Source organism: Phycodurus eques, chromosome 11, assembly GCF_024500275.1.
Source record: "Phycodurus eques isolate BA_2022a chromosome 11, UOR_Pequ_1.1, whole genome shotgun sequence".
In the NCBI taxonomy this organism is placed as follows: Eukaryota; Metazoa; Chordata; class Actinopteri; order Syngnathiformes; family Syngnathidae; genus Phycodurus; species Phycodurus eques.
This window is the reverse complement of record NC_084535.1, coordinates 18,871,809-18,887,799: the sequence shown is the minus strand read 5'-3', so window position 1 is coordinate 18,887,799 and position 15,991 is coordinate 18,871,809. Positions and strand designations below refer to the sequence as shown.

Genomic DNA, 15,991 nt, shown 5'->3' with positions numbered 1-15,991 from the left:
ATCAAACGTATGAGCACAACTGTGTGTTTTCTCATTTAATAAATAAAAGTAGGGCTGTGAATTTCAAAATAAGCGCAAGTAAATAAAAAGAAAGTATTACATGATCAAATAAAGTGCTTAACTTCCGAATAAAACTAATAAAAGACAGATAATACTTCATGATTTGATCAAATGGGTAGAAGCAAAATCATGCATTGTAAAAATGCATTATACATAGGTAGAACGGTTTTCCAGAATTTTAGGGTCCGCTTTGGGGGTGCGTATTATACATGGGTGCGCATTATACACGAGAAATTACAGTGCTTATCAAATATTTTAATTCCTAATGAGAAATTTAATTAGTATTAAACAATAAAGTTATGCAATTAATAGACTACTTTAGGTATACGAATACTGTGAGCAGGTTTCTAAAAATGTTATAACTACAAGGGCATTCTAAACAATAATGTCTCCAAGTGGACATCACTCAATTTATCTACTTAGGATGAATTTGCAGCTGTATGTTTGTCAATGCCACATGCTGTGTAATAAATGCCTCACTTTAGTACAACTATTCCTAGTAAATTATTAACTCCTATGGATCAAAGAAATAGCGAATACATTTCGGCTCTGCGAAACAGGATTATCTGTATGGTATTCATTCATAATCTCGTGTGGGGCATGTCAACTGTTATTTTATACAGACTTCATGTGATGTTATGATCACTAGCCAACGTGATAGGAAAAACACGAAGTGGAAGAATTGAAGTGTCAGCATGTATAGAGTAAGAAGGATACAGCTGCACCGGATAATGTTAAGGAAATTTGATTATCTGGTGAGATATGGCTCTAAGTGAAAAAGCCAACAGAAGGCAGAGCAATATTGTACTGAAATGCTCTCACACTCTCAGACAACATGATGTGCTTAGGTGTTTATCACCAAGCAGGTCAACCGCTGCAAATTTGTGTGTGTGTACCTGCTATGAGGAGGGAAGCCTCGTGTGTCACTTCTGAACCGCTGTCGCTGCGGCCAACACACTTGTACAAGCCCGTGTTCCTGGGTTTAACCTGGGTGATGAGCAGTGACCCATTGGATAGCAGGAATACACTGGAGAGAAAACAAATCTCATATAAACCTCTACCTCTGCTTATTGATTCTTCTTGCCACCAGTGTATTCTTGCCATTTCCTTTGGCTTGATTGACCACCAGCAGCTCCTCTGATCAGTGTAATGGGTACCAGGGATCTGGCATGTTTCCTAACCATGCTGATCCAGTGAAACATCTGGTGCGCCAAGTTAGTTCTAATTTAGGCAAATTTCCACTACAAAACACACAGATAAATGTCCTATACAGCAAGTTATTTTTAAAATGTCTTGTGATGTTGGAGGCCCATCCTAATGGCCCATCTTGACCTCTGGCATGCTAAGTAGTCGTTCTGTGGCAGTGATGGACAGGGTGAAAATTAATTACAGGCAAGCTGTGCTGTTCACATCTGGGATGGATATGAGAGAGAGTGGCAGGAACTCAACATAGACATGGGGTGATGGACATGGACAAAAGTATTGAGACGGGTTCCTACAAAGAATAAGTGAAAATGGAGTTCAGCCAACCTACCCACCACCTGCTTCCACTCATAAGGTAAGACTTTCTACAAGATGTAAGAATGTTTCTGTGGGAATTTTTAGTCCTTTCAACCAGAAAAACAATCACTGTGGTAGAACAATGGAACAAAAAATGGCTTTTGACACAATATTGTTCAAAATGTCTTGATAGGATGAATAATTACAGATTAGGTCAAGCCATAGCCCTGATTTAATTAAAGAGGTTTCCGCAGACCTATCATTCCATATACATTATATAGTCCCCAATATAGGGAATTTGCTATTTTGTAGTGCTGTTCCAATGTGTAGTGAGTACAGGTTATTCCCTTTAAAGTGCCTTGAATGTATTCCGCAATGCATCTTGGAAAGTAATGAACAACCAATATCCATGATGCATTGCGCCGATACTGAATTCTTTCCCCCCTGTTCTGTTTCTGGGGTGTTGATTGATTTTCGACATGAGAAAAATTCATGAGTTTTGACTCGAAAATATCTTTTAAGTGCCCCAAAACGTAAACCCTTATTTTGTTTCTAAATACATAAAATATGTTTGAAGTGCTGAAAACGTGCAAAGACTGCGAACATTATAGTACTGAACTGTTGAGATATACTGTAGCTTAAGACTCTTTTTCACCTTCTACATTAGTCCAGGTTTTTTGTGGGCGGGGCTAAAAACTATCCTCATGACATCAAGAGGTTTGGACATATACTTTACATCCCTCACTATATAAACAGTAAGCGCCCTTATTCCATGCAGTGACCATTTGGCGGAATTTCCACTCCCTCATTCATAATCGACCCAGTTCTACTAATGTAGTGTGCAGTTAGCCATCAAAGTATGCCCACAACTCTGAAAAATACATATTCCCTGTAGTGCAATGTGTTTGGTGTTATTTGGACTAACACGTCTCTGCCGCCTGGCCGCATGCTCGTTGTGTTGCGAGGCAGCAGCGAACCACACAGGATCCGCCACCCCACGCCGACCTGACAGCGGTTAGAGTACATGGTGAATGTTCATCAGCCCCTCGAATTGATGGAGGGGCTCGTAAGCCAGTCGCATTATGGCCGAGGAGGAGTGGGACAAAAATCACCCAGCTGCGGCGGCCACACGCCCACACCACTGTGTGCACCATGGATGATTCCCCGCACCCCGTCCTCTTTCTCCTCCTTCTCGCAACACGTCGCGGCTGACGAGTCCCTTTGTCAACTAATGGCCCACTGAATTTCAACGGAAATAAAGGGGCAGAATGACTGCGGCCCATGAAGCATGTGCTGTCTATTGCACTGCTTGCAGGCAGAGGAGCAGCAAATCCACGATAGAAAAAAAGTATTTGATTGACAGCTGGAGGCGGAATTTAAAGAGCACCCAGCGACATGCCCACCGCGTCTGGAAGCTCAAAAAATGTCTCAAGTCTTAACCATTTTGAAGCCTGGTTTCACATACTCTGCGATTTTTTTATACATTCATTCATGGTACAGCTTGTTAAATTTACTCTGTGGTGTTTTGAATTTACAAGACATTTTTGGGCCTGTTTTGTGGCACTTTAATATAAGTAGAGCAACACATCACAACATGGATGGAAATAAACTGCTTTGTGTTCATTTTGAAAAATACACTCATCTCACGACCAGTTGGGTGTTTGCCCGGCCTCTCCCCCAGAGTCAGCTGGGATAGGCTCCAGCAAGCCCGTGACCCGAGTGAGGAGAACCAGTATGGAAAATGGATGCATGGATACTCATCTTAAAACTAGGCTTCACACGATCAGGATTTTTGGGGCCGATCACCGATCAGTGAGTTTAAAGAAACGATAGCCAATCACCGATCCAATCACATGATGGAGCAATGTGTCTATTTAAATGAAATGGTGACATTTTTGTGTCCTCCACCTTAGGAAATATATTTAATGAGAAAAATGGTGACGTTTTAAATACTTATTTCAGCCGCTCTATACCGAGTTACATCTTCTGCAGTGCTATCAAACTACAGCATATGGTGGTGAAATGACTAATAAACGATTAGCTGGCGACATGAACCCTCATTTATTTCTCAATCAAACACTGGCAGCTGTACAAAATGGCCATGCAGGCCTATAAATTAAACCCAAAAAAACCCCACTGTGTTTAAGGTCACACATAGATAGCGACAGTGTCTCAGTGTGATGTTCAGTGCTGACTGCTTCAAGTCCAGCAGCAGCAACAGTGCAGTGTGTCCCATCTGCTAGTGACTCTTGTGCAGCATAGTGTGAGAAACATAAACTGACCAGTAATTATTAAAAAACCTAAATCAACCAGCTGGCAAGAATTCTTTTCCCCCAGCTGCCCGCAGACTTGCTGTTTGACACGTGATTTAGAGCTAACAGTACATGTTTATAGGGGACATGCTGGTAAGCTGATTGCAGCTTGAGGGCTTTTTCTGTTCAGTGTGCGAACAGTGAAAGACTGCAAAGTCTCTTGTGATAGAGGACACGTTGAAATGAAGTACAGCAGATCACAAAGGAACTTTACAGCATTCTTATTTCAGGAATAGCATTCCTTAATGTGCAATTCATCTTGTGGCAGAGCTGTAAGAGCAAAATGGAAGCTGAAAGTACAGCTCCAGAGTTCCCGTTTATAGGTCTCAAGGGAATGCACCACAGCTACACACTAGTAAAACAAGTAGAGATGATGCGTATAATGTATAATGGTGAAGTAAGGCAAGGGAACAATCTTGGAACAGAAGAAGACATGTTCCCAGGAGGGAAAAAAAAAAAACTAATTTTGCAATTGGAATTTACCGAGTTTTGTTAACCAGCAGCTCACTTTCATGGTACCATTCCAAAGCAGGAGGCGGGACAGCTGTGAACTGGCAGTGAAACACAGCTTCTTCATTCCTCAGAACCACCTGGTCCTCAGGAGTGACAACTGGTCGAGGAAAGCTCTTATCTATAAAAGACGTAGACAAACATCTCCATGATTACATCAGCAGGCATTAGACCATCAAGCACTATCGCATCTGTGCACTTATTAAAAGCTGCCAACAGCAGGGCAGGCCCTCAGGTGATGGTATGTGTCAACACCTCAGGGGCCCTCATGCAGACATAATTAGGTCACTGGACTTTTCATTGACCCCTTGGCATATCAGGACCATCGTTTTTATGGCAGCTGGAACACATAACGGGATTGACTGTTGTACAGGAGGAAAATCCCTATACTGAAACTCAAAATTTTATGTGTCACGTAAAAGCTCATTTTATTTATTTGAAGAAAAAAAAACTGCGAGATTTGCATCTGATTTGGAGTCACCACCATAAATTAAACTAAATTCAATTGATTCAATACCATTTAATACCTATTTTAATCTCGTAATGTTTTTTTTTTTTTTTTTTAAACAACTCGACTAGTATTTTAACTAGCAATCATTATGAGACATACAAAACTACACTTGCAGATACAGCCAAATTTATATAGAAACAACCACTGAATATGACATCAACATTCAGCACTGAATGACTGGACATCCCAAAAGTATGGACACACAGGCAAATATATTCTCGAGAAATTATATTTTCAACACTGCATCTGTGATTTCTATTGAGTGCACCTTCTCCTTTAGCACTGTTGTTCTCAAACTTGGGTCCAGGGGCCCATGGGGGCTGCGACCCGTAACTTGAAAAATATACTTTGCAAACCTATGTGCTAAAAAATTATGTCGTATCAGTGTGATTTTTTTTTTCCCCCCCCACAACTACTACATATGGGGACCAGTGCTCCAATGAAAAAATATATACTAAACCAGTTACTCCTCCCTACCTTCTCTTTGGGCCAACTAGAAGGTCTGATACGATTGTGATGTATGACGTAAATCTGACGTCGTTTAAAGCGTGCAACATTTCTTGTGGTCTCAAACAATTTTTTCATAGAGAGTTCTATAGGTGAGGAAAGGCTCCCTCAGCAAAATATTTGCAAATCACTAAGTTAGCAACACTGACTATCCTTTTGTAATCTAATCAAAATGTAATCTTTGCAGCCATGCTGTTAGTGGAAGCAGTGCACATCAGCTAGCCTTGATGGATAAATATTGAAATCAATTCAACTGAATGTGATTGAGTTCCTTTCTATTAAACAGACCATCAATATATAGGTTGAAACTTTCAAAAAATAAATCATTATCATGTCATTTAGGGGTGCACATGATCGTTATGGTTAATTGGTATTGGCATTTTTAGAGAGTCATTGGAAAGATTTCTGCCCTATAAGGAGACCTGGGACCCAAAAAGTTTGATTATCCCTGCTTTAGCATACCCCAAAAAGAAGTCAAGGGGGCTAAGGTCTGGAGAAGTAGAAGACCACACCACATGACTAAATATATTTAATATCAAATTTACACATTATTTGCAAATGCTGTCTGAGCTGCCTGGGCTAGTAACTCATTTACAATGTTCATTTAATTCGTATTAGTGTCATAAGCAGAATTCCCTGGTTGCCACACAAAAAAGATATTTGAAGCATTCAAGAGATTGTGTTTCATTTCTGGTTTGTTATGGTTAGATGTCCATCCGATTAAAGGCCATATTACAGCTGTCATTGTATATACTTGGCCCACTCATGCAAGGCTATGACTGCATTGAAAAACCTGCTTAAATCTGTCAAAGCTGCCTCAAAGGTAAGCCCTATGGCAGTACCAAGGGGAGTAACCGGAAACTCAATAATTAGCCATCCTCCCTCCACCCAGGTGCTAACATTACAGTGTGTGTTTTATATTTGTGTGTGTGTGTGTGTTTTAGGTGGCTAATTAATGTGAGGCGGGCATCAGGTTTCTCAGACAGATGCTGAATGTACAGTACTGTATTTCTCTCTGTGGTGTACTGAAGATAATACAGTATAGCGTGTTACATAAGCACACAAAAATGTAGAAAAATCATGATGAGAAAGCAGAAATACAAATTTCATGACACTACACGTCAGCTGTTTTTTTAAACAGTAGAGTAATGCAGCTATATAAGCATGCTTACTTCATTCAACTCCATTGGCAATTATGATGTTATGTCTGCATGTGTAAAGGCTTCTTTATACTCGCGCGGACGGCGACCGCGCTGACATCACTGCGGCTGTCCCACGCGTAGTTTGTCTTTATACTCGAGCGCAACCCACGCACGGTGTTCTGAAAGTGTGCTGCAGTTCTCCTCCAAGTCGGGGGTGTCGCTATAGCTGGTATTGTATGGGACACCACAGGGTGGAGTTTCCTCTGCATTTCTTTTTTGCCATTTCCGGTAGCCGTTTTTACTTTACTTTCAGTAACAAGGAACAAAGCAACAACAATGGCAACAGAACAAATGGACCTAGATGACCAGATGATGCGTTTAATTATACTGCAAAATCGATCGAGAAGGCGGCGACGTCGATGGTATATAGAACCAATGGGCACGTTGGTACGTCATCACAGCATGTGACTAAAACGGACTAATCACGAGAGATGATCTCCGCGGCGTTCGACGACGCAGACGTGCTGCGCGGGGCAATTTGTCGGTCACGTGATGCAATGCGGGCGTTGTCTGCCGCGCGACCGCGGGAGTATAAAGAGGCCTTAAGCCAGTCACTGCTTCTGATCAAAAACTCAATTTCCTTTTCTTTTTTCCCCCTCAATTTTCTCAACATTAACAGCGCACCTCTTAGCTTTGTTTCATTACATGAAAGCAAAATCTGTCAAAGCGCATTAAGTTGGCAAACTGTGCCAACCTACTTGTACATATTTGACATAGAGCTTACCAATTATGTTGAGAGAGAAGTTACTGTTGCTGCAGACATGGCCGGCTGCGTTCTTGGCACAGCAGTAGAACAGACCGTTGTCATCTGGAGTGGCGCTCTTGATTGTAAGCGTACGCTCCTTGTTGTTGATCTGATGGCTTTTCTCAGTCAGCTTCACCCCGTCTTTGAACCATTGGCAAGTCGGCCTGAGGGAAGGGTGTGAAACAGGGATGAGGAGAAGGGAGTGGACAATAAACAATTTTTTTTTTTTTTTTCTTGTACCATCCCACAATAAATCAGTGGTCTTGGGGTGATAAGGGAGACTCACCGCGGGTGTCCGTCAATGTGACAGCGAAGCGTGACAGGGGCTGAACTCTCAATTTCCCCTTCTGAGGTGGGCTCCTTTAATGTCACGCCACCGCTTTCTAACCCTGCACAAGCAGAAAAAAACAACTCAGGCTTCAAGTGGGAGGATGGACAGACAAGAAGTGTTAAGGAGGATGATAAATTGAGTTAAATGGTGTTCTGTTATTCATTGTCATGGGATGTGTATGACAGAGTGGGCCTGCACGGATGACGCTTATGATGCATCCCAGTAACAGCAACAGAAAGAAATTAAAGAGTTCTCAACTACATCCCATGAAATGTTGCAAACATTGATGTACAATGTTCATAATTCCTTCAAACTTGTCCATACAACAAGAAGGCAAAAAAGTATCATTTGTAAAGCTACAGTGGATTGTAACTGGAATTATGTACCCATAACTTGATGTGGCATGATAGTCGATTAATCGTTATGAATTCGGTCAGATGGGTGGTATTGATTGTTGATCAATCATCAGCAGTTCTGCTCAGTCCAACACAGGAGTAGAAACAGGACTAATTCATTGATTGATGACTTTTGCTATTCAATACCTCCTCCTGAGTTACAGTGTTACCATAAAATCCAATGTTATGAGATGTTCCTTGAACAGTGTTTTGAGGAACAAACTGACTCTTACTGGACACCTCTTTCAGACAGCAAAAGATAATAACGCAAGAATGACTACCTTTTGGGAGCATCGAAAGTCGCAGCAGAGTTCAAGAAACTTGAATGAATCGTGGAAAAATCTGGGGTTTTACCTTAAAGCTTGCATTCTGCATTTCTGATTCCAAAACTAGGTCATAAATTTCGTGTGTAAATATGATGAGGCGATTAAAGATTTTTATGGTTTCACAGTCATAATAGCCCTCTGAGGGAAACCGTAACTACAATATGGCCCGTGACAAAAATGAGTTTGACACCCCTGGTTTATATCATCTATTAAATATTCTTAGTATCACCTGAAACAGCAGTTGAGAGCCAAGAGGAAGCAGATTGCCTGCAAAAGGCACTGGAGGGGTAAACAGGGAGACCTGTCAATATGAATATGCCTTCACTTAATAGCCTAAACCTGCCTTGTCAGAGCCAGTACTCCTTAGTTACCTAAAGAGAGATGACAGAAAAACTGAACAGCTCACTGAAGTTTACACGTGTTTGTGTGTCTGTGCATCTGTCAAGGACGTGTAGTTGCGTACAGTGATGAGATAGATACAGCCCACGCTGCAGTACCCAAGGGAAACTATACAAGTGCCCTCGAGAGTTCAATGCAATGACTATCATCAGCATGTCGGACTGAGTCAAATCTTGTTTGCAAATAAAGGCATTTATTTAAACCTATCCAGAGCAACAGGTGGGTGTCAGATACAGGTGGTGCATCTGGGCTTCTAACACTTATGAGTCAGTGTTCATTTTGCAGTTTGAATAAAATACAGTGATTCATGCGGAGTTTCCATCTCTTTTGTCAAACATAAATTTGGCTTCTAAACGACCCAAAAGGTTAAGGAAGCATAGAATTGTCCAAAAATGTCTGGTTGGTATAGTTAACTAAGCCCAACCCTTGAGTGATTAATAAATTGATTCAGAGGCACGTCCCAAGACTGTCATCATCATATAAAGATGAATCGGCAGCAAGTGTGTGCATGTAGGAACCATGGTACACCATTGACCTCTGCGTACGGAGTCATTCACATTCACAATCACAATAAACCATTGACACATTGCGCCTTATTGGTTCCGCCATTCCCCGAGTTTGGTTCTCGCTTGACCTGGATTTCTTGACATTTGTACATTCTAACACTTAAGTCCTTAGCTCAGGTTTCTCCAGCTGTCTGCTTGACAAACAGAAGGTGCTCTTTCATAACCTATTAAGAGGCACACATACTTGCTCACAATCTGGCTCAGAATGCATGACTAAGTGTCTAACTAACTGAGCGTGCGCCTGGTCTTTAACACCATAATTAAGGGTGTATAATTATTATTACGTTGGAGCAGGGACAGGAAGCCAGATCAACACATGGATGATAGATAAATTGAGACAATATTATTGTTAAGGCCAAGTGTGTCTGTGAGCTTGTTTGTTACCATTTTCTGAAAAAGGCATGACAAATTGTGTTATCCAGGCAAGGTATTCTGGGCTTTTTGTTTGACTGGCAGTACCATATGTGTATGTAAATGCAAGTTGGACTCATGCTGTGTAATTAATAGATAAATAAAAAATTAAGATGGCCAGGGAAAAGTGTGGTGTCAGATTTGACCAGCTGTTCTTGACAAAGGACAACGCTTCAAATTAAATTGACTCAGGGAGACGATGTTACTGTCACATGGTGGCGTATCGGGGTGAGACTGTGAGCATCTGCCTTTTGTCAGCTCACGGCCAAATGCAAAACAAAAGAGGAGAGATGACAGATGACAGAATGAGAGCTCATGGATTCATGCAAGTGAGCAGAAAGGATGTCTTCATAGTAGTACGAATGTGTACCAAAATCGGTAAATTTATTGGTACCGACTGAATTCGGGCGGTACTACCAAATGAAGGGCTCAGGCGAAGGGGAGAAGGGGTAGAATTGGGACTGGCCACAAGTACCATCAATTGTCACAATGCCGCAAACACGCTACTTAATTAGGTATAAGTTAAAAACCCTGAAAATAATAACAGTGATCCTACCCAAATGAGTAAAATATTGTTTAAATATACATGCACTTTTTCAATACAAAGCTGGCATTATGTGTTTACCTTTGTACTCCATATGCACAGATAATTTATTGTGCTGTGTGTGTTATTTTTTTAAATTCCAAATTCCAAGAGGAAACAAACATTAGATTTACAGGTACTTTACCTTTTCATTGTTTATACACAACTGTAATGATTTTAACTTTTGTACTCCATGTGCACAAGTAAGTTATGTGCCATTTTTTTATTTTCAGATGATTTATTGCTTAAAAATGTGACGTGACAATAAATAATTCAAACTTGTCAAAATTTGTGTATTTCTACTTCTTAATGAATAGCATTTAAATCAACAAATTGAATTGCAACCTGAAGAATCAATATCAAATTGAACTGCAACTGAAAGAATCAAAAGTGAATCGAATCGTGAAGTTCTTAATCTCCAGCCCATTTGTTTTAAACTTGGGATGTTGTTGTTATATTTGTCAAATTTTATATATTGAAAAGTAAATGTTAAATAGAAAATTTTGAGATTTGATTACTGAACAAATAATTTATTACCACACGCACGCACACACACACCCACACCCACACACCCACCCACCCACACACAAAAGTACCATAAAATTGGTACCGTTGAGTATTGGTATCGATTCCAAGGTGTCGGGAATTGGTATCATACTGGTTCTAATGTGAAAGGTACCCATCCTTACTTAAAAGTACAGTTCCTAATCAAATGTAGGTTAGGGAGACTCAGAGTGAGTGCAAGATGGCGTGTTGGCTTTTGTTCGTGCAGCTCAGTGAGAGTTTACAGATTAAATAGGGAGTGCAAAGTGATTGTCTGCATTTCTAATGTCAATTCCCGATGCGTGCAAAAGATTTCCAAAACAGTCTGTCCGCATGTTGTTCCACGAGTCAGGCAAAGCTGCAGGACCAGCAAACATCCTGACAATGGCGAGGTATGGCCCCGACGCCTCTGATGGACACGCTTCTCGCCATGGAGACCCAATGGCCAGCCAGAACAAAATGACGAAGGGGGGGGCTGAAGCCCTATTAGAGAACACAGAGGGGGATAATTACTCTGAGTAACTCTCAACTGACATGATTTGCTTACCCACCATTGAGACCAAGATAAATTAACTCTCTCCTTCGTGCCAGAGGCTGGGGTGGATGGAGCAGGGGGATAAAAACCTACTGTGGTACAGTAAATGTAGACCACCCTGCCCCTCACCCTATAGCTCATTTACTACTATGCACGCAAAGTAGCATACACATGAGTGAACGTTAAGGCAGAATTAGCACCAGAGGGGGTCTTCTGCTGTGTGTAGCTTCATCATCCGTTAAATGTACTGTATATTGGGGAAATATGAGACCATTTGTCATAACATGGTCTGATTTACAGTATGTAAAGCAATCCACAGAGAGAAGCCAACCTGCACATCTCGACAGAGACAAATGAGTTGATATACAAAAAAAGTCGCAGTTTAGAAATTTAACCTGGAGGATTAATTACTTATCTAGCTATATGTACAGGGAGTCATCTAAATTGTAACACCCCAAAAAATATTCAGCAAGTTATCAGGAACATGCAGTCATAATGTAACAGTCATCTTTCATGAAGTCGACTTATTAGTCGAAGAGTACAGGATTTTTTCATGATTTGTTTTGAGCATGGCTAAAACGAGATGAGTCACCACTCATCCACAGGGCTCATTTTATATACTTGGCAATATTTTTAACCATTTAAATCTAGCAGGGTTGTTAACAACACTTCTCTATGGTGTGTCACAGTTCTAAGACATGCAGTATTTAGTTTTGCTCTACTGGGTCTTCACTGGAGGTTGACCATCTTCCGAGTAGAGATTATGTTCAACCATTAAGGTTTCACTGTACTGTAACAGTGATGTACTCTTAATTAATCTTCACACACCACTTTGCACTGCGGCGAAAAACAGAACTGTCGGGTCAAAACCTCCCATGATTTACAATGGAGGAATGTTCTATATATGACATGTATTGTCTTTAATCTAATGCCAAGCAATTAATTTAGAATTGTCATGCTAAAGGCCACACAATCTTTGCATCCATTGCTAATGTGCCCCATCACAACTAAAAAGACTAAATGACTAAAAGAATGAAAGTGTTTCTTTAATCTGGGTGGTCTTTTTAACTGGTTTACTCTTTACACAATTTAAACTATGTGAGTGATGCACTTCACTGTTCAAAAGGGATTACACTTGCCTATACACAAATGGAAAAAGGAGGTAAATCTTCTGCCTTCCATCCAATTCAAGGCTATGTTAATGACACCAAATATAGTTGCTGACTTTGTATCATGAGAACTGGTCTTTCATGTCAGAATTGTTTGCTTACTCAGCTTTATTATTAACACAGTGGATATCTTTATTTTCAACAAAGCCATTTCTTTCACATTAGAGAAGCTTTAGAAAACTGATGAGTTTCTTTTGGCAATAACACAATGCACTTAACATCACAGGCCACAAATATCTGCTCGCAGAGCCGAATTATAGAATTGAGATTAGCGCTTATCTCTTTCTCAGAGTATGACAGGACCTCCTCCCCCACACAGGCAAACACTCATAGAAATTCCTGTTTTAGTATAGCGAGGAAAGAGAATATACAGTATTCCAAATGAAGGCACTTTAGTACATAGTAACAACCTAATACCAAGGGCTGCTCCACAATACATGACTAGATCGTTATGGAGCCCCAAATAGGATTTCTGTTTCTATTGTTTTTTTATAAACCAATGACGTTTGGCTTTGCAGCAATATTAAGTAAAATGAAGAAACTTCTGTGCCTGCTTCTGAAGATGCCTTCATGACAATTAACTGAGAAAAGGTACTGTCATTGATCCAGAGTGATTCAGATTACATATCCATAAGGTAAAGCAACTCCGCAACATCCAAACAAAAGGCACAAGGGAAAAGAGTATGATGTAACAGAAAAAGCAACAAGAAACGCATGCTTGCTTGGTGATACTCATATCCAGTTTCCATTGGGCAAAGGGGAGGAAGCCTCAAAGAAAATGTCAAAGTGGAAACATTCCTTCAGCTTTTTAGCTGCCATCCTACACTGCAACTTTTGTTTTGCTTTTCTGATCCAGAAACTGGACGCACATCATTGTCGCCACTATGAAACTCTGTCAAATGGCAATTTTCACACAGGAAATCAAGGTGCTTTTAGAGTGAAGGGTGAGAACTTGCCCTGAAATGAAACACTTACATTTGATATTGAAGGAGGCATTGGTGGAGTGGAGCACCTCTCCCATTGCCGTGTTTTGTGCCACACACTTGAAGTTTCCTGCGTCCAGTTGGCGGTCCACAGCGTTAAACTTGAGATTGCTGCCCTCCTGGTAGCGCCTGTCGCTGTTTTCCAACGGCTGGCCATTGTGGAGCCAACGGTAGGTGATGTCAGTCGGCTCGCTGACCTCGCAGCGGAGCATGGCGCTACGGCCATGCAGAGCATCCTGAGACTTGGGCTCCCTAGTGAACTGGATGGCAGCAGCCTGGATGGACAAAACTGAGAGGAAGAAAGACGGACAATAAATGATGGGACCAATTGGCTTTGTGGGAGAATGTTTGAAAATTATCTGGACTAGACGGGGAAAAAGTGTTCTAGTTTATGAGGCTGTGAGTTTTCCAATCGAATACACAGCCACACACACACAGTACAAGTCATGTGCCCTCACTTTACGAAGATAGCTCTCAAATAAGACACAAAGTGTTGCACACACACCCTCACGCACACTTGAATCTTTCATGGCGCATCTACCAGCACTGTGAATACATGTTTTCTGCTCTATTTAACCACATCTCAGTGAAGGGAACCAATGGAATGAAGCCTGAACCAAAGCTCCAAGAACACGATACAACCACGATATTTTAGTGTGCTTAACTATTTTCCTTGGTAGCGGTGACATTAGTTTAACTTGGAATAGCGTATATGAATTGAATGTATTGTGGACAGTGTATATTTCAGTTCACTAAATATACTTGTTACATTGACTACAGCTGCACAATCTAATGAGATGCAATGTATCTGTATCCGCTTCTACAGATAATGCTCAACTGAGTTTCAAGATTAGCAGTTTGTTTATTATTGCAGTCATAGATTGCAGCGGCGTAAAATTGCTTTGCATCATATGCAGAGATGTCTTTAATATGCTGGTCACTTTATTTAGCTACATATCATTGTCAAGACCAGTTGCTTTTACTGTGCTTGAACTTTAGCAGTAATCGCTCTTCGTGTTCCAACAGCTACCACAATGGACCTCTATATTCTGTCAAGGCAGTGCTCATCAGCGAGTACGCATACCTGATGTCAAGTTTGTTATCATAAGGAACAGTCCACTGCTAAGAGTTGATGAAGCGTACCACCAAGAGTGTGTGGGCATTATGTGTTATGGGGGTGGACTGTGTCACCACACTGAAAAACTGGCGACTGGAGTAGAGTCACAGGAGAAATCCTTCAATAATGTTAAATCAAAGAGCTTGTTGAAGCTGAGGCAATACCTCACTGTTTGACCTTCACCACCCCTTGCAACCAGTGTTCTCTTGCGTATCAGATGAAAACACATGCTCAAACCAAAATCTGCGTAAGAGTTGGAAGTAGGGCTGTCACGATAATTACTATATCGACTTATCCATCCATCCATCCATTTTCTGAGCCACTTCTCCTCACTAGGGTCGCGGGCATGCTGGGGCCTATCCCAGCTGTCATCGGGCAGGAGGCGGGGTACACCCTGAACTGGTTGCCAGCCAATCGCAGGGCACATACAAACAAACAACCATCCGCACTCACATTCACACCTACGGGCAATTTAGAGTCTCCAATTAATGCATGTTTGTGGGATGTGGGAGGAAACCGTAGTGCCCGGAGAAAACCCACGCAGGCATGGGGAGAACATGCAAACTCCACACAGGCGGGGCCGGGGATTGAACCCCGCTTCTCAGAACTGTGAGGCTGACGCTCTAACCAGTCGGCCACCGTGCCGCCTATATCGACTTATCGTTTGATACAAAAAAATGGACACTATAGTTTTTCCGGACTCGATAAATTGTCATTGTTGTGGTGAGCCAGCGCGTGGATCACACAGTGAGCAGACAGAGTTGGATGGCTCCATGTGCAGCGCATAGATTCATACAACAGAGACACTTAAGGGAAAGTTAACTTTTCATTGGGTTCGCTAGCCCACGAGCTAATGTGCTCGAGCTTTCAAACGTCAGCATCTCTCTACAACTTGTTGTGTGTGTCCACAATTAACACAAACACTGGAAAGTTAACTGTTTATTAAAAATAACCTCAGTGGCACAGATTATTCAGCCAGTAGTTGACGACAGCGAACCTTAACGTATATTTGATTGACAGGTGAAGGGCTGGTGTTTGGCAGACCAACCACATAGTCTTGCAGCTTTTTATTCTTTATTTCAGACCCAGGGGATCTATATCACAGGGGAGAGAAAAATATATAATAGAGAGACAACAAATGAAATTAATAATAATAACAATAATAATAATTATAACAATACTTATTTAAAAGCAAAAAAGGGCGTCCTTATTTTTTCATGATTTCAGAGGCATAAAAAAACTATATGGTTTATCGTGATACTTTTTGAGAAAATATATCGTAATTT

At 41.1% G+C, this 15,991-nt stretch overlaps 1 protein-coding gene across 1 annotated transcript in view; it reads right to left on the bottom strand.

The window, feature by feature from the left end:
* ptk7b (protein tyrosine kinase 7b) overlaps positions 1-15,991 on the bottom strand; it is an 89,556-nt gene that overhangs the window by 14,129 nt on the left and 59,436 nt on the right. The window contains exons 3-7 of the mRNA XM_061690640.1: positions 13,581-13,877; positions 7,634-7,736; positions 7,327-7,511; positions 4,356-4,503; positions 957-1,087 (exon numbers count right to left, since the gene is read on the bottom strand). Coding sequence (XP_061546624.1) covers positions 957-1,087; positions 4,356-4,503; positions 7,327-7,511; positions 7,634-7,736; positions 13,581-13,877 — 864 coding nt within the window. The remainder of the gene's footprint in view (positions 1-956; positions 1,088-4,355; positions 4,504-7,326; positions 7,512-7,633; positions 7,737-13,580; positions 13,878-15,991) is intronic.